The sequence below is a fragment of the Notolepis coatsorum genome (genome assembly GCF_963971535.1).
Source record: "Notolepis coatsorum genome assembly, chromosome: 1".
Taxonomy (NCBI): Eukaryota; Metazoa; Chordata; class Actinopteri; order Aulopiformes; family Paralepididae; genus Notolepis; species Notolepis coatsorum.
In genome coordinates, this window is record NC_140165.1 from 275,705,501 (window position 1) to 275,730,595 (window position 25,095).

At 42.9% G+C, this 25,095-nt stretch overlaps 1 protein-coding gene across 1 annotated transcript in view; it reads right to left on the bottom strand.

Moving 5' to 3' along the window:
- galnt17 (polypeptide N-acetylgalactosaminyltransferase 17) overlaps window positions 1–25,095 on the bottom strand; it is a 370,766-nt gene that overhangs the window by 148,513 nt on the left and 197,158 nt on the right. Inside the window, 1 exon segment of the mRNA XM_084329774.1 lies at window positions 11,448–11,614. Within this exon segment, the coding sequence (XP_084185900.1) occupies window positions 11,448–11,614 (167 nt within the window).

Consider the following 25,095-nt stretch of genomic DNA (forward strand, 5'->3'; position numbering starts at 1 on the left):
AGGAGATGTTTTCAACAAACAGGGTATTTGTAGTTATGATGAAATAGAATTTTTTTTTATCTCACCGGTTCCACATATTATTTTTACGCACAATTATTGTTATGTTTGAAGGCTCACGGTGTTCCATTAAGGATACCAATTGTACACCACAGATACCACAAATTCTTCTATGAAAGAGAGACATCGAGAGGTTTTGTATCAGATTTTTATCATCAATTACTAACGGCCTCGTATGAAACCCTCCACCTAGACTCTGTCTGGAGGAGGGATATACCAGACCTGGAAAAAGATTTTGATTGGCAAGAAGCCTGGGCAAATGTTCGACTTGCATCAAGGAACCCGGACCATCAACAAATCAATCTTAACTATATTCATAGGACATACTTGACTCCTATAAGACTGAACAGAATGGGTCTTAAACAAGACTCCAAATGCTCCTTATGTACAAATGGGGACGAGGGGACATGTATGCACATGTACTGGGACTGCCCACCAGTTAAGATATTCTGGAAAGAAGTGACCCAGCAATTATCAAATCTCTTAATTCTGAATATACCTGTACACCCCTCTGTATTACTGCTGAAGGATGTTTTTGAGTATGCAGTACCTATACAGCTAAAGAGATTGGTTTTATCTGGTATTACAGTGGCTAAAAAACTGATAGCATCATGATGGTTTCAACCGGAAAAAATTTGCCGAAAGGTCTGGATTCTTACATATCTCGATGTGATTTATCTAGAAATATCTACAGCAAGAATTTCGGGTCTCAATGAATCTAAATTGACAATGTGGTTAGAAGTGGTGGAGAGAATAAAAGCTAGCATATAATGGTAGTGTCTGGTTAGGAGCGAATGATAATGGATGGATTATCCATTGGGGGGTCCAGGGTGGGGGGTGCAAGCAAGAGCATATGTGTGTAGGGTAATAGATAGCAGGTATTAGGGGTACATCTTGTATAAGACATTTATCTAAACAGTGATTTAATTGGATGTGCACTGTTAATTAATGCTTGTTGTATATCTAATCGTGTGTTGTCATGTTTGTTTATGTGTTTGTTTAAAAAAGAATAAAAAAAAAAAGTTTGGTCAATGACCGGCACTACTAGGCTGGGAGTGACAGAACAGCAGTAAGGACTGGTAATCTGGACATTTTCCTGGTGGGCCGAAAGCGCCTTTGGGCCGTTATAATTGATTTATAAAAAATTAAATAAAAGTTTGGTCAACGACCGGCCCACTACTAGCCTGGAACAGTGGCCCATTATGCTGGCCCGCCGCCCAATCACATCTCTTAATAAGCCTCCCCCTCCTCTCTCGCCTGTTTCTCATGTGAGAAGCAACAGCCTCAGGTAGCCAGCCAGGCAGAGACACAGGCAGCTGTGGAGCAGCATGTGAGCTTGACAGGGCCGAGGAGGGACAGTGCAGGAGGAGCCTGAGATAGTTTGTGTGTGCCATCACTGCCATGATGATGTCGATAATAATATGAATGATAACGTTATTTGGTCAGCATCGCGTTGGCTAAGCTAAGCCCACGTTACTGTGAGTGACCTAGGTCCATAAACTAAGCTGGTCAGCACTACTAACGAGACACTGCCCCCTAGTGGCCAGCGGTAATTTTTTTATTTGATTCGATTTTTATTTGAAAATTACAAACACATCATAAAAACAAATTATCGTGACCAATTTGTATTCCTGAGGATATCACGTATAAAAGCATTAATTAAAACACTTATTTCCAAGGTGGTCCTCGATGGAAGACATAAAAACACAGCACATATAGCCTACTCAACTGCTAATCTTTGCTCAACTGCAAAGTTTATTTTCAGCCAAGTATGGTCATCGTGTGGTAAGGTAACTATTAGGATATATATGGTATGGATTTACTGTTATAACTTATTACTATCTGTGGTAGCTCTAGTCTCCACCTACACAATAGTTGTTGTGCTGTCCATTGAGCATGCACCTTCACGTGGTAGGCACATTAACTGTAGGTCAAACTCCCAAACAAACAAGCACACCATTGATTTAATTGCCATATAAATCACCAACGATGATGAGGAGGAGTACAGAGCCCTGGTGGAGAGCTTTGTGGGGTGGAGCGACAGCAACCACCTCCAACTCAACACCAGTAAGACCAAGGAGCTGGTGGTGGACTTCCGGAGGGGCAAGAAGAGCCCCCCCCCCAGGGGCGCTCCAGTAGCACACCATGTACCGCGCTGCGTCGCGGATCGGTTGACCCGAGTTCGATTCCCGGACCCGCCATCAGTTGCCAAATGTCTTCCCCTGCTCTCTCTCCCGTTTCACCCTCACTGTATCTGTCGGTCATGTTTGACCAGGAAAAGCGATAAACGCTAAAAAATAAAGTAAAAAAAAAAAAGAAGAGGCCCCCCCCCAATTCCCATCTTCATCCGAGGGGAGGAGGTGGAGGTGGTGGACTCATATAAGTTCCTTGGGGTACACCTGAACAATAAACTGGACTGGTCGGATAACACAGAGGCCCTCTACAGGAAGGGACAGAAGAAACATGGCTTGGTTTCAAAACCAAATTTTCAACAACACTAAACGACATGGCCCCCCTAAGAACCACCAGGGTAAAAAATCGCGCTGAGCCGTGGATGCACTCCGAAATATTGGCCGCTATGAAAACCAGAGACAAAAAATGCTCTGAGTTTCGTAGAAGTCAGTCAAAGCTTACAAAAAGCACAAGCAGTGAACTCAAAGTCCACGTGACTGAACTCAAACTGGAAAGAAACAGACTAAGAAACGATGTAAACTCCATGATCAAAACGGCAAAAAAGAACTTCATCAATGACAAAACTGAGGAAAACAAAAACAAACCACGTGAACTTTGGAAATTACTCAACAATTAACTAGGCTGCAGTAAAAAAAACTTAAAACCAGATTCTCAAACATAAACATAAAGACGGACAACACACTCATCACAGACAAGCTAGATGTAGCCAATTACTTAAACATTTTCTTCACAAACATAGCCACAACACTGGTAAACAAACCCTCCCACTCAGGGTATTATGGGGTAGAACACATAGTAGCTTACTACAAAAACCTAGGGGTCCGCAAAGACGACTTCAAACTGGAAATGGTAACAACAGATGAGGTACTAAAAAAACTGAGCGCCCTCCAACCTAACAAGGCCACTGGCCATGACAACATCCCCTCCAAATTCCTCAGAGACTCAGCAGCCGCCATCACCCCAGTCATTACACACATAATAAACCTCTCCATAAAACAGGGACACATCCCCAAGGACTTCAAAATTGTGAGAGTGACCCCTCTGCACAAAAAGGGCAGTAAATTAGACCCAGGCAACTACTGCCCTGTTTCTATTCTTACCTCCATCTCGAAAGTCATGGTAAAAATAGTCTACGAACAGGTTGAAAAGTACCTAGCGGAAAAAAATCTAATCTACGAATTCCAATCTGGCTTCAGAACATCCCACTCCACTGACACATGCCTTCTCTATTTGAACGACCATATCAAACAAGAGGTGGACGCGGGCAAATACTGCGGCATGGTCATGCTGGACCTACAAAAAGCCTTCGACACTGTCAATCACTCCATTCTGATTGACAAGATAAAAGCAATGGGTTTTGATAGTCTATCAGTGAGATGGATGCAATCCTACCTGGAGGGGAGAGAACAGATGGTGGAGGTAACGGTACCCTATCCCCCCCCCTCACAGTGAACTGTGGTGTTCCACAATGAAGCATACTAGGACCGCTACTGTTCCTAATTTATGCAAATGACATGTTGTCAGCTTGTGACTGCAACTTGTTCTTGTTCGCAGACGACTCAGCCCTGCTGGTCTCTGACAAGAACAAGTTACAGGTTGAAAAAACCCTCAGCTCGGAACTAGGCAAAATCTGCATATGGCTCACTGATAAACTATCATTAGGCCTACACATGGGCAAAACAGAGTCCATTCTCTTCGGTTCAAATAACAAACTCAGCAAGACCGACGGCTTCTCAGTTACAGTGGGTGACAATATTGTCACAAGGAAAGATGAAATTACCTACCTGGGCTCCATCCTAGAGGCAAATCTTTCCTGTGACAAAATGGCAACCAATGTAATAAAAAAAAGTCAACCAACTAACAAGATTCCTGTACTGGATCTCCTCTCTGGTAAACAAGAATACATTGAAGACTCTAACAGGAGTACTAATTCAAGGGTACTACAACTATACTTGCACCTCATGGTACCAAAGCACCTCAAAGGCCCTAAAAACAAGGCTACAAACATCACTAAACAATCTGGTCAGACTACTGCTTGGCCTTACTCCTAAAACCCACCTTACCCCTACCCATTTTGACAACCTAGGATGGCTTAGAGTAGACGACAGAGTACAGCAACTTGCAATGGGCCTGGTCTACAAGATACACTACACCACTAAGATACCCATGTACATGTCGAAATACTTCCCAAAGGTCAGTGAATTCCACAACCACAACACCAGAGGGAGTTCCACAAATCATGTGCAACCCAGATTCGGCTCAAACAAGGGACTAAACACGTTTAGCAATTATGCCACAATAATGTGGAACGCCCTACCCACAGCCGTAAAATAATGTGAATCCCTACCCTCCTTCAAAACCGCTCTTAAAGCACCTACGAGGGGCTGCAATTCGAAACTCGCCACCGTAAAGGTCCAACCCCCCCCCCCCCCCCCCCAAATACAGTCTCCTCGCCACCGTATGTATATATTTACCGCCCACCGTATGTATATTTGTTCTCCTACCCACCCACCCCCTCTTAATGTACAGTCTCCTCCCCATCATATGTATATAATCTCTGTTAGGATATATGGGTAACAGTACTGTATATTTGCATATTGTACGTGTCACAAATGTAACAGTACTATATACCTGTATGTCATGTATGTCCCTATGCCATAAATGTCATGATGTCATGTATGTTGTGAATGTCATAAATGTCACTATGAATTGAAAATGGGGGACCCTGATGTAAACAAGACAAACGTCTTTCTCTGGTCTGCATTCCCTTAACAATTGTGTGTATTGAGCAGTGTTGGGCAAGTTACTTTTAAAAAGTAACTAGTTACAGTTACTAGTTACTTCTTCCAAAAAGTTACTAAATTACTTACTCAGTTACAAATTATAAAAGTAACTAGTTACTTCAGAAAGTAACTATTGCGTTACTTTCAATATATATATATTTTTTTTACATAAACAACATACACAAATCTAAACTATTTTAATGTTGCTGTGGGACAAAGTGAGACTAGCCTCCAATCAAATGCCATGTATGTAGATATTATAATTACTATGTTTATATAGTGGATCATACAAATACAATAGATGTTTTGGAACTTTTGATATGTATTGCCCCTCAATAGGCCACAACTGGGCAACATTAAATTATGCTTGTTAACACATTGACGACCGGCCCTAGCCATCTAATATGTGGCTGGAGGACCACGCTTTGTAAACAAACCGATGTACTTTTGGATAGCTATATACTTTATAGTATTGCTATCTGTCCATTCTCATTGTCACTTGAGTGCCTTCATAATGGCTTAAAGAAAATAAAAATCCATCGGTTGGTTGTCATTTTATAGCGTCGTGAATATAAGCTACATACATTTGGGCTCAAAACGTACACTACACGGACCCGCAGTCTCACACTGACTGAATCGCTTGTGTTGTGGCGCTGTGTGTCAGACTCTGGATGCGTTAGACACCCGCCCACCTCTACCTCTGATTGGCTTACCATGACATTTTACTCAACCTCAGCCAATCGTCAGCATGTATCCGCTTGGCTCGCGCACTGCCCACTAAACAAGGAAGAACATATTGCCTCTCAGCGCAGATATCTGTCTGATGAAAAAAACAGGTTAATTCATAGTAACGCGCCGCAATTTTTTGCAGTACGGTAACAAGTATTAAGATTGGAAGAGTAATCTGTTAGATTACTCGTTACTGAAAAAACGAACGCCGTTAGTAACAACGTTATTTATAGCGCCGTTATTCCCATCACTGGTGTTACCTTTTTCCGTGTTAACTCGAACCTTAGTAAGAGTACAGGAGAGTGTTCTCTTCACTCTAGGGCCGAAGTGGTCATGTACAGTCACGTACTTATTAACGTACTGTCCGGACTTCGGGGTAATTCCCTCTTGATGTGTGGTGGTGACAATAAACCACTGGAAACCGTTATCTTCAGGACTGTGCATTTATTTCCATTGTATTCTTCATATCATGCTGTTGATTAACGTTACATATGTCACAACAAGCTACCTGCTTCTGTTGTTCTTGTGTACACACAGTCTGTCTCATCACCCTATTCGCTCCTTGTGTAGCTGACCTGTATGCATGGGTGCCTCCCTCTTAAAGGAACAGACCATAATCTTATAACACTGGTATTGAGCCGTACTGTATTGTACCCATTCTGCAATCTGTTAAATAAAGTTTTCATTCATGCATTCATTCATTCATTCATTCATTCATTCATTCATTCATTCATTCATTCATTCATTCATTCATTCATTCATTCATTCTGGGGGGTGGGGGGATCCCCTGACCCCCCAGGAAATTCTGAGCATCAAACATTAATTTCCTGCATTCTGGTGTAGGCCTACTTTTATGCTCCAATTTGTGCCTGTTCTGCATACATTTATGGTGGAAATATCTTTATTTATGTAAAGGAAAAGTTAACATTCAGGTACCGCTGAAATATAATATAATGTATGGCTCTCAGGCATTCTGTATTGCTTTTATATATTTATTCTCCTGTATTGCTTCTGCACATTCAAAAAATACAGTATGTGTTTTGGGTAGTTTTTTGGGGGTTGAGATGGTATGGTCCTGTAGGAGTCTGGAATTGTTGGTTAATATATAGTTACAGGTAAGAATGATATATAAATGTCTTGACCCCTTTGTTTTTTACCTCTTTTTGGGAGGGGGCTGTCTTTCATATTAGCTATCTTTTTTGAGGCAGACCAATTTGCCTCTTCTCAATATTGAGGGGGACATGTCCCCTGCAACCAGGCTGTGTATGTGGGATATGTGTTGCCAGATTAGATTGAGAAGCCATCTTATCCTAGGGCGACCATATTTTGATTTCCAAAAAAGAGGACATGCTGGCCCCAGCCTCGAGATACTTAATGATACTTTGCACAATCGAAGCGGGCATGGCCACCTTCATTTCACTATGTCTTGTGTACTGTACTGTATGTGATGAATAAACCTCTTGAATCTTGAATCTCTACTCAAAGTTTACTCAAATATGCCTTTATTGTTTTAACATATGCTTGGAAACATGCACCGAGAAAAGCGGCAATTTTTTTTATACTTGAACTTGAGGACTGCATACTTTTTTTGCAAATCTTATCTTTATACATTATGCTTATAGCACATGCATAAGCCTGGTCTCTTTTGAAAGATAACATTCTGAAGTTACTAATGTAAAAAAGGAAAATCACTTTTAGTGCTAATGAAATAGAGTAGCATATAGGTCTGAACTTGAGTTGAACGTGAACTTGTGTACTCACATTTTTCTGCAGTGGTTGCAATATCCCAAATTTAACCACATAACATGCGCCCAGAAAAGTGGCATTTTTTTTTTACTTGAACTTGAGGACTGCATACTTTTTATGCAAAGCTTATCTTTATATTTTATGCTTATAGCACATGCATAAGCCTGGTCTCTTTTGAAAGATAACATTCTGAAGTTTCGTACACAATAAAGAAAAATCACTTTTAGTGCTAATGAGTAACATAGGGCTGAACATGAGTTGAACTTGTGTACTCACGTTTTTGTGTAGTATAGTTGCAATATTCCAAAATAATATATATATTTTTTGTATAAGCTGGAAAACACCGCAAATCCATAGCCTGAAGGGACATGGGCCTGAAGGGACATTAACGTGTGTTGTCAGGCCTTACAAATACATTTGATTTTTATTTGATTATCAATAAGGTAGGATATCTGGAACACACAAACACACTATTTTTTTAATCACATGCCATGAAACTCTGGGACCTGGCTGAATTTTTTTTTTGAAATTATCTTTTTATTGATTTTCACCATGGTCCATACAAACAATATCTTGATTTCGCCTTCTGCTGTACAAATTGCATCAATTGTTAATAATTATTACTTAACTTAAAAGTTGCAGTGCAGAAGTATCATTACGTGCGTGAGGACCCATACAGTCAATAGCATCCTATACTTTTTTTTTCTAGACAAACAAAAACGATAACAAAAAATAATAAATAACAAAACGCAACAAGACAAAATTATATGTTATGGTACCTCTCCAATACATCTGCATTTACCATAAAGTAAACAAATAACCAAATAATATGTTGGGGTGCATCTTCCTGATACTCTCCTCCATTTACACAAATTTCACTTAACAATTATCCCGAATGATCATTTCTATACACCTTAAACAAATGAAGGTTGTAACGGTGTAATGTACATTATCCATCTTTCCCATTTCTTCCTAAACTTATCCTGTTGCAACCTAAAAGAAAAAGTAATTCTTTCCATCTTAAAAATATCATAAATAATATCAATCCAATCATCCACTGTACGGGACCTGGCTGAATTTAAGACTGCACAAATCATGTTTAAAGCACGAAACTATTCACTTCCGGGTAACATCCAAACATTCTGTTATAGAGAGGGGGGTTACAATTTAGAGGAGAGTCTAACTTCAAGAAACAGGCTGTTCATTCAATGTATGTATATTTCAGTTTGTGGAGTGAATATGAGTTGCATAAGATAATAGAGTGTGAAGGTATACTGAATACTGTCTATCTGTATGTCATGTATGTCATATGTTATGATGAATTGAAAATGGGGGACCCTGATGTAAACAAGACGAAAGTCTTTCTCTGGTCTGCATCCCCTTAACAATTGTGTGTATTGAGCCGTACTGTATTGTACCCATTCTGCAATCTGTTAATAAAGTTTTCAATCAATCAATCAATCAATCAAGGGGGTAGGAATACATACGTTTACACTTCATTCTATACTCCTGCTTGTTTGTTTTTTAACACTTTAATCACCGAAAACGCTGGAACTCGTCTTTCCCTGCCATGCTCATTCTGCCGAAGACGCCGTAACTCGTCTTTGATATCAATATTTAAAAAATCTGTGATCGAAATCATATTTCTCCTCCGGGGACCTGAGATATACTGCTGAGCTCCACTCAACTCTGTAACGGTTCAAGAGCGCCATCTTGTGGCCGATCGGCAGATCGCCCAAACAGCAAACCGGAAACAGGAAACTGGTGCTCATCCAAATTCGGTCCGACCACTCGCTATAGCTCCCGGGACTCCATCTTGACACACTGGATAATCGATCGCTCACCCTAACTCAATAAACAACATGATTTGGACGTATATACTATTATACAACCTGGAAATGGATCCGGTATTTCTCCATCCCATAATAGAAAAAATTCTGTTCCACGCTCATCCCCCAACGGCGCGAGGAAGCCACGGTGAGTTTCAGCGTTATATTCTAACGTGTTCCATATAAACTGCTCTGATGATCATATGACCCACACTAGGTGAATGATATAACGTTGCCCACGGAATTATAAACGACCCCCCGCCCATCCGGTCAACATCAGATGATACGTAGTAACTTCTAGAAGCACCTCCAGTTGACATTTTTTATCTGGCACCGATCGCTACAAAACTGTATTTGATCATCAATATAATGCATTTGGGGCTATAAATCAAGTTCTGAAGAAAGCTGCAGAAAACGATAAAAACATACTTATACTTTAGACCATATTTTAGTATGAATATGTGAATGAAAAAGTATAATGTTGCTACACCCTGAACAATAGATATAGGACATTGAATGGGCCATAATAATGTCAATTTAGCAATACAATTAAAAAAGTTATAGCCCTGCAAAGAAGGGGAACTTCTCCATAGACAAATAGAGATGGCGAGGGATGGTAAATTATGAATTTAACCATGGTGATCAAAGTGTTAATCTGTTTATTACTTGTTTTTTATTATTATTTATTTTCAATTTATGTTCGAAATAAATAAACGCATTCATTCAAGATATTTTTTTTTGTGAGCAAAAGTATAGTTAATTTACTCTCTCGAGTCTGGCCCCACGCAGATCTCGCAGCTGTGCCCGCACAGTGCAATACTCCAATTCAGCCATTGGCAATTCAGCCATTGGGTGGGTGGCGCTGCTGAGCGGCCCTCACAGTGCGGCCGTCAGCGCACAGCCCTGAGAGCGCCGCTGGCTCTGCGGCTCTGCAGCTGCATGCTTCTCCGGGAGTGCGGGGTGATAATCTGGCGCGCCATGTAAAAAGTCGCACGCCTGACATATTGGCATGTACAGTAACTCGAGAACCGAGGCACGGCATTTGGCGATTCAGATGGCATTCGAACGGCAACGAATAGCGCTTTAATTCGGTAATTTATGTTAGGCGAAAAATGCAGTCCCGAGCCTTCAGATGCTCGCAAAGGGCCGTGAAACTGAAACTGAAAATGAAAAACAATGAAACCCCGGACATTTCCATGAATTTATAACCGCCCCCCCCCCCCCCCGGACGCCCCGGACAGGGCGTGAAAAGAGGACATGCCCGGGCAAAAGAGGATGTTTGGTCACCCTATCTTATCCCCTTCATCAACACAGTCTCATCAGAAGAACGTAAGTAAGAAAAGTACTTAATCGACCATAGGAAAAAAGGAGAAAAGAGCAGCCCAATCTCACTTGCTATCTTAACATAAAATGTGTTTGCATCAGGGTAGGTGGCTTGGTCTAGTGGTGAGTGCACTTGTCCCTCATCCTAAGCACTGTTAGTTCCACTCACGATCACACTGTTTTTTCTTTGGACTTTCACCGGCACAATACGTAAATATATCACTTATGGCTATAACATAACATACCTTTTTCCTGTGGTTGATAGGTACTTTATTTACATATTTTAAGCGAGATCAGGCTGCCTTCATACACTACGCTGATTATTCCTGCACAACCTGGCGTGAACCCAGAGGGAAAGTAGGCAACATCTCCTCAATCAGTCAGCCAAAACTAATAAAATGAAAGAAATATTCATGCCAGTTTGAAGCCCCTTTTTCACAGCATAATGTTGGCAGGTATGGGATTCAAAATGACCTGCGTGATTACTGGCTTTGTTGAGAACATTTGGTTTGGTTGTCAATTGGCAACGTGAACCATAACCGAATAGATAAGAACTGCAACAGAAGTAACTATTTCACTTTTGTTTTGGACCATTTCAAATTAACTTTGGTGTGAATGCGCCCTTAAGTACAACTTTTAACACACCTAAGTACAACTTAAGTGGTTTTAATATAACCCTAAGAGACCTGCAGGGGCCGACTTTACTGTTTTTAAGAGGCTGTAGTGGGCTCAGTTTTAAAATTAGTATATGGTATACATTTTCCCCTTTTAAAACATTTCTACTGACCATCGTCGCTGTTGTCGTCGACCAGGATGATCTCCTTGAGCAGGTGAGCGGGAGTGTGATTGACAGCCGAGTGGACGGAGCGGAGGATCACTGACAGGGCCTCGTTGACGAAGATGAAGATGAGAGAGATCTGAGGAAGGTCCCTTGGGTAGGTCACCTTCCTGCATCTGGGAGCACACACACACAAACACAACAAACACTCCAACCATTAAAGCTACAGTAGGGAGTTGATTTGACCATCTAAACTCACGTTCTCATGTTGGGCCTCGTTCACCAAACCTTTCTATATATATATATATATTCCTTGCACCGCAGGAACCACGAGTGGCAGTGACTGAGCCCATCATGCCCCCGAGAGATCAGCTCATCATGACTCATCATGAGAGACGATGTATACATTGTAGTGAGGTGTTTAATATGTTTCAGTAGGAGTTAGATCATTTTGTGTACTGTACTGTGTAGGGACTGTCCTGCTCCACTAGGGGCAGGCTTTTCTCATTCACTAGGCTGGGCGGGGCTGGCTTTTCTAATTCACAGGAGCGATCTTTTCTACCACAGTGCACGTTGGCTTTGAGAGTTGTTTGATTGATTGAAAACTTTATTAACAGATTGCAGAATGGGTACAGTACAGTACATAGATGTAGCAGTACTGTCTATCTGTATGTCATGTATGTCATATATGTCCTGATGAATTGAAAATGGGGGACCCTGATGTAAACAAGACGAAAGTCTTTCTCTGGTCTGCATCCCCTTAACAATTGTGTGTATTGAGCTGTACTGTATTGTACCCATTCTGCAATCTGTTAATAAAGTTTTCACTACCCACTTTCAAAAACACTCTCAAAAAACACCTAAGGGAGACTGCAATTCGAAACTGGCCCCTGTAAATGTCCGAACACAACCCCCTCCAATGTACAGTAAATTACCAAGTATGGTCTTGTCAATATTCCAATGTACAGTTTTGTTTGTACAGTTGTACAGTGTCCCCCACCCACCCCTCCTACCCAACCTCCCCCCCCACTCCTACCCAACCCCCCCACCCAATAGGGTGACCACCTGTCCCGCGACTCGCGGGACAGTCCTGATATTGGGCCGTTTGTCCCGCGTCCCGCAACAACAAAACAATGTCCTGCAATTCAAAGATAAAAAAAAAAAAAAAAAAAAAAAAAAAAATTATTTTTTATTTTTTATCTTTCAAAGATTATTATTTAATTTTTTTTTTAAATGTTGTTAATTTAATGCCTCGTTCCAATACCCTCTTATATTTAAAATAAAAAAATCGGGCGATGTCACAAACCAATGCATTGCGCAGCCGAGCAATAGTAAATCAGCCAATGGGAGCGAGGGTCTGGACAGTGTGGGTCCGCAAAGTGTCACGGTCCTGAGAGTGAATGAATGAAAACTTTATTTAACAGATTGCAGAATGGGTACAATACAGTACGGCTCAATACATACAATTGTTAAGGGGATGCAGACCTGAGAAAGACGTTTGTCTTGTTTCCATCAGGGTCCCCCATTTTCAATTCATATAGACATTTATGACATACACAACATACATGACATTTATGGCATAGGGACATATAGGTATTTAGTACTGATACATTTGTGACATAGGCGGTATTCAAATATACAGTACTGTTACCCCTAGATCCTGACAGAGTATATACATATGATGGGGAGGGGACTGTACATTAGGAGGGGGTGGGTGGGTGGGAGGGAAATATACATACGGCGGGGAGGGAATATATACATGCGGTGGGGAGGAGACTGTCTATTAGGAGGTGGTGGGGGTTTTGGGCATTTACGGTGGCCAGTTTCGAATTGCAGCCTCCCGTAGGTGCTCTTTAAGGGCGGTTTTGAATGTGGGCAGGGATTCACATTCCTTTACAGCTTTGGGTAGGGCGTTCCACATTGTTGTGGCATAATTGCAAAACGTGTTTAGTCCCTTGTTTGAGCCGAATCTGGGTTTAACATGATTTGTTGAGCTTCCTCTGGTGTAGTGGTTGTGGTATTCACTGACCTTTGGGAAGTATTTTGACATGTACATGGGCACCCCGGTCGTATAGTGTATCTTGTAGACCAGGCCCATTGCAAGTTGCTGTACTCTGTCGTCTACTCTAAGCCATCCTAGGTTGGCAAAGTGGGCAGGGGTGAGGTGGGTTCTGGGGTTCAGGTCAAGTAGTAGTCTGACCAGTTTGTTTTGTGATGTTTGTAATTTTGTTTTAAGCGCCTTTGAGGTGCTTTGGTACCATGAGGTGCACGCATAGTCATAGTACCCTTGAATGAGTGCTCCTGCCAGAGTCTTCAGGGTATTCTTGTTTACCAGAGAGGAGATCCGGTACAAGAATCTAGTTCGTTGGTTGACTTTTTTTATTACATTGGATGCCATTTTGTCACAGGAAAGATTTGCCTCTAGGATGGAACCCAGGTAGGTAATTTCGTCTTTCCTTGTGACAATATTGTCACCCACTGTAACTGAGAATCCGTCGGTCTTGCTGAGTTTGTTATTTGAACCGAAGAGAATGGACTCTGTTTTGCCCATGTGTAATGATAGTTTGTTATCAGCGAGCCATATGCAGATTTTGCCTAGTTCCGTGCTGAGGGTTTTTTCAACCTGCAATTTGTTCTTGTCAGAGACCAGCAGGGCTGAGTCGTCCGCAAACAGGAACAAGTTGCAGTCACAGGCTGACGACATGTCATTTGCATAAATTAGGAAGAGTAGCGGTCCTAGTATGCTTCCTTGTGGAACACCACAGCTCACTGTGAGGGGGGGGGATAGAGTACCGTTTACCTCTACCATCTGTTCTCTCCCCTCCAGGTAGGATTGCATCCAGCTCACTGATAGGCTATCAAAACCAATTGCTTTTAGCTTGTCCATTAGAATGGAGTGATTGACAGTGTCGAAGGCCTTTTGTAGGTCCAGCATGACCATGCCGCAGTATTTGCCAGCGTCCACCTCTTGTTTGATGTGGTCGTTCAAATAGAGGAGGCATGTGTCAGTGGAGTGGGACGTTCTGAAGCCAGATTGGAATTCGTAGATTAGGTTTTTTTCCGCCAGGTACTTTTCGACCTGTTCGTAGACTATTTTCTCCATGACTTTCGAGATGGAGGTAAGAATAGAAACAGGGCGGTAGTTGCCTGGGTCTAATTTGCTGCCCTTTTTGTGTAGAGGGGTCACTCTCGCAATTTTGAAGTCCTTGGGGACGTGCCCCTGTCTTATAGAGAGGTTTATTATGTGTGTGATGACTGGGGTGATGGCGGCTGCTGCGTCTCTGAGGAATTTGGAGGGGATGTTGTCATGGCCAGTGGCCTTGTTAGGTTGGAGGGCGCTCAATTTTTTGAGTACCTCATCGGTTGTTACCATTTCAAGTTTGAAGTCGTCTTTGTGGACCCCTAGGTTTTTGTAGTATGCTACTACCCCATAATGCCCTGAGTGGGAGGGTAGTTTGTTTACCAGTGTTGTGGCTATGTTTGTGAAGAAGATGTTTAAGTAATTGGCTACATCCAGCTTGTCTGTGATGAGCGTGTTGTCCGTCTTTATGTTTATGTTTGAGAATCTGGTTTTAAGTTTTTTACTGCAGCCTAGTTGATTATTGAGTAATTTCCAAAGTTCGCGGGGTTTGTTTTTGTTTTCCTCAGTTTTGTCGTTGATGAAATTTCTTTTTGCGGTTCTGATCATGGTGTTTACGTAATTTCTTAGTCTGTTTCTTTGGATTTTTAGTTCAACCACGTGGGCTTGGAGTTCACTGTTTGAGCTTTTGGAAAGCTTTGTCTGACTTTTATGAAGTTCAGAGCATTTTTTGTCTCTGGTTTTCATAGCGGCCAGTATTTCAGTGTACATCCATGCCTCAGCGCGATTTTTAACCCTGGTGGTTCTTATCGGTGCCATGTTGTTGAGTATTGCTGTGAATTTGGTTTTGAATCCAAGCCATGTTTCTTCAACCTGTGTACCACTGAGCTCATCTGACCAGTCCAAGCTCCCCAGTTCTAGGTTAAAGGCCTCTCTAGAGTAAGTTTTGAGGTCTCTAGATGTGACTGTTTTGTGACAGCCGGCCTTCTGTTTTAGCTTTTTGCGGGTACAGAAAATCATATAATGATCACTTAACCCGCATGCTATCACCCCTTTACTGGAGATCATGGACTTGTCAGAGGTCAAAATGAGGTCAATGGTGGTTTGTGTCGAATCGCATACCCTTGTGGGTTGTGTGATTAGCTGGCTGAAACCGTGCAGGTCAGAAAATCTACTGAAGGCCTTGAAGACGGGTGCTGATTTACGCAGCATATCCGTGTTCCAGTCCCCAATAAGAATTTTTTCTACCCCCTCCACCCCAGCTAAACACCCATCAAGTGTGTCATAAAAGCCACTCTGTTCTGGTGGTCTATAGATTGTGCCTACTAGTACTGGTTTCGCCCTGTCTAATAAGATTTCAATCCAAACAGTTTCAATTTCATCATGGTTAAGGTCAGTACGGTTGATGTATTTGGTATCCTTGTGTATATACACACAGACGCCACCTCCATACTGGTTCCTATCCCTTCTGACTATTGAGTAGTTTTCAATTTCAATCTCTGGATCCTGTACAGATGAGTCTAATTTTGTTTCTGTGAAACACAATATGTTAGCCTTACCGTTTAAAAACAACTGTTTGATTTCAGCCAGTTTTGGTCTCAGGCTATTTGTATTTAGATGAAATATGTGAAGTCCATTTTTGCTTGTAATAAGATTGACGTCGTCACAGTTGAGGTAACTCTGTTCAATTGTGTCCTGTCCTGTGGTGGGGGGAGGGGGGGCGTTGTTGCTGTTTGTGCCGTGGGTGGGGAGGGGGGGAGGGGGTGATGCTTTGTCCTTTGCTGGAGTCTGTATTCCTTTGTGTGAAAGCCCGCGATGTGGGGGGGGGGGCTGGTTGATTACAGATATGTCTGATTGTACTGATTGTACTCCATTGTGGGGGAGGGGGGGTGCCTTTTGTCCTGGCCTCGGCCCGGGTAGACTAGCTGGCATGGCGGCCTTGGCGGGGCCAGCCAAGCTAACCGTCGGGTCCTTGGTGACCTTGACCGTGTCCCGCGCCGCTCTCCCATTAACCACTCGCCGAGTCCGCTGGGGCTTCTGTGAGGGTATGTCGCCGCTTGCTGGTCGGCTGGTGCAACTGCTGGCTGAAGCGTCAATTGCGTGGATGCTGTTGATCTCCGGCGCCGGTGTGAGGAGCGATGCCTCGCTGTTTTGTCCCCGCGACGTGCTGGGCGCCTCGGTTGTGAACCCCGGTTCCTTCCCTCTCGCTGTGGCCTCTCGTGGGTTCTTTTGCAGAGGTGGCAGAGGAGGAATGTTGCCGTTGATCATGTCGTTAGCCGCAGTATGTGTCGGTGTCGGTGTCGGTGCTGTGGTCCTGCAGCAGGATGCATCTCCAGCCGAGGCTGCTGAGCAGCTCACTCGAGTCGCGCAGCGCGCTGCCTGTCACCTGTCCGAGCCGGTGTTCTGCAAAATTCTACTACTCTGCTGAGAACTGCTGCCGTAGCGCGAATCGCCTATATGTTTGGACAGCTGGGTGACGTCACCCTATAGTTCACTCCGAATTCCAACAGGTGTACCGACATTTTATCATCTACAAATACATTCGGCTGCAAAGCCAATTACATGCAAATATTTACATGCATATACAGTTCAAAAGGTGCAATGAAAAACATATGTTTAAGATATTGTTTAAGATATATCAACAACAAGACTCAACAAGACGTTCGTCAGCAAGGTGGCAGGATATTGTAGTGTGAACGATTGTGGGTCATGCGCATGCGTGCGCCATGCGTGCCAGCAGGTAGTAGAATTTTGCAGAACACCGTTTCAGATGATCCCCAAAAGGTAGAATGCAGGATCTGCCACTGACAGGAGCTTCACCCATGGAGGAGAGGGGGACGTCACATTATAGTTGTTCAGAGGAGCGCCTCTTCAGCAAGTCTGGCCCCGACTATTATTGAGAACTGAATCAATCAGAGGGTCGGTTTGTTATAATAACAGAATACACGGGGAATATCGCCGGGACACTGTCCAGAGGGGGGCAATAGAATCCGGAGGCTAATATCCCCAAAACCGGAGGTGAGTTTAATAAGATTAATAACAAAATGAGCTATATATAGCCTACCGTCTGCGTCGAATATTATATATAGGCATTTAAATAATAAATACATTTATTTAATTTTAATTAGCAATACAAAAAAAATTAAATACGTGTCCCGCATTGTCCCGCATTGTCCCGCAAAAGCAGTGCTGCTGTCCTGCGACTGAACCATTTTGACCTGGTCACCCTACCACCCAACCACCTCCAATGTACAGTCCCCCCCACCCCCCCACCCCCCACCTACCCAATCCGATGTACAGTTTCTACGTCAAATGTATATACTCTTTTTTCTGGACTCTTTTTGTATCACAAACAGTACTGTATTTGCAAATCTGGTATGTCATAAATGTATAGATGTAGCAGTACTGTCTATCTGTATGTCATGTATGTCATATATGTTACGATGAATTGAAAATGGGGGACCCTGATGTAAACAAGACGAAAGTCTTTCTCTGGTCTGCATCCCCTTAACAATTGTATGTATTGAGCTGTACTGTACTGTACCCATTCTGCAATCTGTTAATAAAGTTTTCAATCAATCAATCAATCAATCAATCAATCAATCAATCAATTCAATCAATCAATCAATCAATCATCACAGTGATGTAGCAGTACAGTGGATCACAGTGATGTAGCAGGACAGTGCATCACAGTGATGTAGCAGTACAGTGCATCACAGTGATGTAGCAGTACAGTGCATCACAGTGATGTAGCAGGACAGTGATGTAGCAGGACAGTGGATCACAGTGATGTAGCAGGACAGTGATGTAGCAGGACAGTGGATCACAGTGATGTAGCAGGACAGTGATGTAGCAGGACAGTGGATCACAGTGATGTAGCAGGAGTGGATCACAGTGATCATTTTGTGTACTGTACTGTGTAGGGACTGTCCTGCTCCACTAGGGGCAGGCTTTTCTCATTCACTAGGCTGGGGGCGGGGCTGGCTTTTCTCCTCAATTTTCAGAATGGCAGCCATCTTTTCTACCGGAGTTACCTGTCGAACACTGTACAACTCCCGAGACTGGTAAGTTACTTATTAAGGCTATACAATAAATCTAATCATATTCACAATGTCTCTCCTAAACCCGAGGGTAGAGTGCACAAACTCTACATTGGCTTTGAGAGTTTTATTATACTGATATAAAAGTTATAGGTTGTGTTAACTTGTGTATGTGTGGGGGGGGGGGGGGGGGGGGGGGGGGTACGTCGCGCATTATTGGCTAACGTTATAATGTACAGTAGTTGTGTTTGATTGATTGATTGAAAACTTTATTAACAGATTGCAGAATGGGTACAGTACAGCTCAATACATAAAATTGTTAAGGGGATGCAGACCAGAGAAAGACTTTCGTCTTGTTTACATCAGGGTCCCCCATTTTCAATTCATCATAACATATGACATACAGATAGACAGTACTGTACATTTGAGGGGGTTGGGTTAGGACATTTACTATGTGTTCTACCCCATAATGCCCTGAGTGGGAGGGTAGTTTGTTTACCAGTGTTGTGGCTATGTTTGTGAAGAAAATGTTTTAAGTAATTGGCTCATCTGGTATGTCATAAATGTATAGATGTAGCAGTACTGTCTATCTGTATGTCGTGTGTGTCATATGATGAATTGAAAATGGGGGACCCTGATGGAAACAAGACGAAAGTCTTTCTCAGGTCTGCATCCTCTTAACAATTGTATGTATTGAGCTGTACTGTACTGTACCCATTCTGCAATATGTTAATAAACTTTTCAATCAATCAATCAATACATCCAGCTTGCAGTGTGTGTAGTTGGCTTTGAGTTGGCCATCTTATCTAGGCAACATTATATTATAAGAGTTATATCATTAAGGGTGTGTGTGTGTGTGTGGGGGGGGGGGGGTGATACTAGCTAGCTAACTGAATAATGAAGAATAACCAAGTCATGTTTTTTTTTGTCACGTATAAAGTGGTTACTGTATGAGCCCCCTGGGAATGTGCTTCATACTGTAAAAAAAAAAAAAAGCAAACAATGAGGTAAAAATGCACAAATTTGGTATGGATGTAGTGGAAATCCGTTTGTAATAGATACAATATGGTGTAGTGTCTAAAGTGAGTGTAGGGTGAGTGTTTGTTTAAAGGGAGTGTGTGCAATGAATATAGCTGGATCGGTTAATGTTACATAGTCATTGAGCATCCTGATGGGAGCCTTTCAATCTCAATATGAGAGTTTTGCATTTAGATGCCACTTATATCCCCCTCGGAGCGTGAGAGAAGCATGTGCTCAAACTGAAAAAAGACACACCAAATAGCTTTGGTCAGTCACACAGTTACCATATATATTTAAGCTATAGGTCATGACAGGTTGTATATCGTGATTATATCACAGCTAAGGGGCGTTGCTTGGTCCGATGTGAAGCCCCATGACTGTTGAAGCCCCAACAGTCATCTCCCGCCTCGACTACTGCAACCGCAACGCACTGCTCACTGGCCTCCCGGCCACCGCCACCAAGCCTCTTCAACTCATTCAAAACGCAGCGGCCCGCCTGATCTCAATTCTCAAACCTATACCGAAGTCGGCCCATGTCACCCCACTTCTTAGGGACCTGCACTGGCTCCCCATTGCTGCACGTATCCGCTTCAAGGCCCTCGACCTAGCATACCGTGCGGCAAAGGGAACCGCTCCCGCCTACCTCCGGTCAATGGTCTCTAACTACACACCCTCAAGACCCCTACGCTCTGCATCTTCTGGCCGCCTCAGACCTACTCCTATCCAAGCTCCGGGAGGGTCATCAAAGAGAAGCCGCCTATTCTCAGTCCTTGCCCCACAATGGTGAAATGAACTACCCACCCCAGTTAGGACAGCTGAATCCCGTCCAATCTTTCGCCGTCGACTAAAGACGCACTTCTTCAACCATTATCTGAAATAATGAGAGAAAAAACTAACCCTAACTAACCTTACTGTCATGCACTTGTCCTAATAAACTAACCTACACTGTAACACACAACACTTTGATGAACATTGATACTCAGCTGATAGAGTTGTACCCTTCCTGATGACTTGTCGTGCAGAACTTGTAAGTCGCTTTGGATAAAAGCGTCAGCTAAATGTATAATCACAATAAATCACGGCCTGAATTTAACTGTTGCTTTTGTAAAACAATCACCAAATATGGCAATATAACTATAGTTTATAAAGAAAAATTAGACACATTCCAACCATGTGTTGAAATGGCAATAAAGTTTTCTATTCTATTCTATTGTAATGCTAAGTAGTAAATAATTCATGAATACTGTACAAGGAAATAGGTCCTACTAAAGAAGAACAGTTAAAATGTGCAGGAAAGGTAAAAAAAAAAAACCAAGGGCTTATAAGCGACCTCCCCTCTTAAACCTATATAGGATAACTACACACAAAAAAATTACACATTATGCACAAACACACATGCGCATATCCCTTTCTCATACACACAGATACATACAATACAGCATTATACAACTATTATAATGTTGAAAAAAAAAAAGAAAAAAAAAGACTTTACACAAATACACATGGATACTATAGACTACAGGATTTGTAGTTCTTTTTTAAGCTTACTTTTAAATATATTTAAAGTGGAACATGTTTCTATTCGATTTTGTATATCATTCCACATCACTGCACCTTGATAAACAAATGAGAATTTGGCAACATTGCCCTAATTGCAATATATTCTTTGTAAAAGGTTCTTGAGGGATCCACCAGAGAGATACGAGTCTGACTCACTCGAGATGTACACGTCAATCACTAATGTGGAAATGGAGATTTTGGGGTAAGTAGTGTCACAATCAAACATGCTGTAATTAAGATACATTTATTTTAGTTTTTATGTCATATAGTTTACAAGAAGTCTAACAAAGGCAACTTTAATATTATAGGAGTGCCTTCCGGAATGTTTGGTCCCTGGATAACTGGAGAGTGTGTTATCCCCCCCAGTGGCGGCAAAAAGACTTCGACAACTGTGGGCTGGCGGTTTGCTGTGTAAGAAAGTTGTTCAGTGACATATTTGCAAGTCATGGCTTTTAACACTGATTATTAGAAGAGTAATAAACACAATATAAATGGGAAAATGTTTAAGTCTATATCTTGTATGAGGTGGGCATAAGCACATATTTAAATGTAATGTAGGTTCAAGTTCAAGTTTCTTTAATAGTTGTCATACAGAAGTACAGAATACTTTTGTACAAAATGCTTCTTACTGTTGCGCTCCAGAGACTGTGCATGACAAGATAAGTATGAAATAAAAACATAGTAAAAATTAGAAGAAAAAAAAGAGGTCACAGTGTTCAGTTTAGACATATGTACAATGTTCGTAGACGTAGTTACCATACAATATACAATACTGTGCAGTGTACTAATATACAATACTATATAGTGCAAGGCATAAATGGACGAGGTGCAGTTTAGGTACAATTCACAGTAGGTGTACGAGTTGTAGTGCAAATCCTTTATCAATAAATATAAAGTGTAAGTGTGTTTGTGTGATCTAAAGTGTGGAGAGTGGGTGCTGCAGTGTGTTGTTTGTTTGAGTGAGTGTGTGTGTGCGTGTGGGTGTGTGTGCTGTGTGCATTTGATGGTTGTTGCATAGTGATTATTGTTCGTTTAGCGATTATTGTTCGTTTAGCAGCCTGATGGCCTGGGGATAGAAGCTCCTTCTGAGTCTTTCTGTGCTCGCCATAAGACTCCGGTATCGCTTGCCTGACGGCAGCAGTTCAAAGAGGCAGTTGTTCGGGTGGCTCGAGTCCTTAATAATTCTCTTAGCCTTCCCCTTGCACCGCTTGTTGTAAATGTTCTGGAGGGTGGGAAGCCCCCCTCTAATTGTGCGTTCGGCTGAACGTGTCACTCTTTGTAGTCTGCTACGGTCTTGTGCAGTGCTATTCCCAAACCAGGAGGTGATGTTGCCGGTCAGGATGCTCTCTATTGTACATGAGTAGAAGTTCCTAAGGATCTTCTGACTGACTTGGAACTTCCTTAGGCGCCTGAGGAAGTAGAGGCGTTGTCGTGCCTTCTTCACAACACTGTCAATGTGTGTGGTCCATGTCAAGTCCTCGGATATGTGGGCTCCGAGGTACTTGAAACTGTTCACTCTCTCAACTGGTGCCCCGTCGATGCTGAGGGGGCTGTAGTCCTTGACCCCCGACCTCCTGAAGTCCACAATCATCTCTTTTGTTTTGCTGACGTTCAGGGAGAGGCAGTTCTCCTGACACCACTGTGACAGGTTCTCTACCTCTTCCAGGTAGGCCCTTTCGTCGTTGGCAGAGATCAGGCCCACCACTACTGTGTCATCAGCAAATTTGATGATGGTGTTGTTGTTCCGCTGTGCTACGCAGTCATGTGTGTACAGGGAGTAGAGGAGGGGGCTCAGAACACAGCCCTGGGGGGCCCCTATGTTGAGCGTGATGGATGAGGAGGTGCAGTTGCCGGCTCTTACCACCTGGGGTCTGCCCGTCAGGAAGTCCAGGACCCACTGGCACAGGTCATAGTTCAAGCCCAGGTCCCTGAGCTTGGCTATGAGTTTGGAGGGGACTATGGTATTGAATGCTGAGCTGTAGTCGATGAACAGCATTCTCACATAGTTCCCCTTCCTCTTGTCCAGATGTGATGCTGCTGTGTGCAGCACATGGGCTATGGCGTCCTCCGTGGACCTGTTGGGGCGATATGCAAATTGCAGAGGGTCCAGGTTGATGGGGAGGGAGGAACAGATGTAGCCCTTCACTAGCTTCTCAAAGCACTTCATGGCTATGGAGGTGAGGGCTACAGGGCGGTAGTCGTTGAGGCAAGCGGGCGTAGATTTTTTGGGTACAGGGATGATGGTGGACTTCTTCAGACAGGTGGGGATGACGGCCTGTTCCAAGGACAGGTTGAAGATGTCAGTGAATACCGGGGCCAGTTGGTCGGCACAGACTTTTAGGACGCGGCCGGGGATGCCGTCCGGTCCTGCTGCCTTCCTGATATCCACTTTTTTAAAGATCCGTCTCACCTCATGCTCTGTTACCCTGAACACTGAGTCTCCATCAGCAGACCCCCCCCCCCCCATTGCCGTGGTTTGTAGGCTGGTGTTGTTATTCACAGCCTCAAACCTCGCATAGAAGGAGTTGAGATCATTTGCTAAGGAGATGTCACTGTTCAGTTTGAGGGGGGTTCCTTTGTAGTCTGTCATTGTTCTGAGGCCCTGCCACATGCCTCTAGAGTCAGCCTGTTCAAACTGAAGTTCAACTTTATCCCTGTAACGCCGTTTTGCCTCTATTACTGCTCTCCTGACGTTGTATCTTGTGTGACATATTGTGACATATTGTTGGTATTTTGTCACTTCTTTTTATACTCCAAATACTTTCTTGCAGGCAGCAGAGATGGAGGCAAATGGACAAATTATGGCAAATATCTATCTTGGTCAAGAGTTGTGGATTGCCATTCGTATGTACCATGCTGCTTGTCTCGCAAGTCAAGATCAGGTAATCATTTAATATTTCAACAGATTATATTAACTATAAATTAAAGGCCCAAATAATTATATATTTTAGAACTCAAGGACTGCAGAACAGGTAAAAAATATAGTCATTGCAGGATTTTGTGTAGTTAATACGGAGACACACTATATTATGAGGAGACAGAGCACCCTGGAGAAATCTTGAATGGAGACATTTGCATCACTGAAGCTACTTGCTACAAAACATATTAATTGAAAATTATTAAATGTGATATTATTTTATGTCCAGTAGATTATAATCTAGTTTTCTATTTTTTATTGATCTTTTCCCCCCTCCTTTTTCCTCCGATTTTCTCCCATCCCAATGTTAGTTGTTATGCCAATTCCCAATCCCCTTCCTGGTCGCTGCGCACTTACCCCCCACAGTCGGTCTGGGAGAGTGGAGGCTATCACATGCTTCCTCCGACACACGCCTAGCCAATCAACCGCTTCTTTTCACCTGGCAGCGCGGACTCTCACTGAGAGGGTGTAACGTGTGGAAGGATCACACTACCCCCATTAGATCCTATCCGCGCTGAGCAGGCGCCCCGACCGAACTGTAGGAGTCGCTGTTTACAACGACCCGGGCCCACCCCGCCAGCTTTCCCACCCTCTAATACTGCCAATTGTATTAGTGTGAACGGCCAGCCAAGCTGGTGACAACGCCGGGAGCTGGATTCGAACAGGCGAAGCCAGCGTCTCCGGCGTTGGTGATGAACGCAATCTCCGCTACGCCACCTGACCGCCCGCTAGTTTTCTAGTTTTAAATATATTTTAAATTAATCACAATATTTGCAGTGAGTGGTTGCCATGGTAAACATCTGTAGAAGGGGTCAGGTCTTGTTCGTTTCCGTTATCAAGACAGCGGTGGAGTGCGCAGACTTCTCTTTTGGTTCTTATATAAATACGGTATGAAATACTTGCCAGTAGTCTAGTGAGTCGATGCAAGGCTATTAGCCGAGCTTACTTACAGAGAGTCCCATGGTCTGCGTTCTGTTCGTATCACTCTGGGTTTCTGGTATTGGCAGAAAGGTTGCTTTAATTTAGAGTAAAAGGAACTCA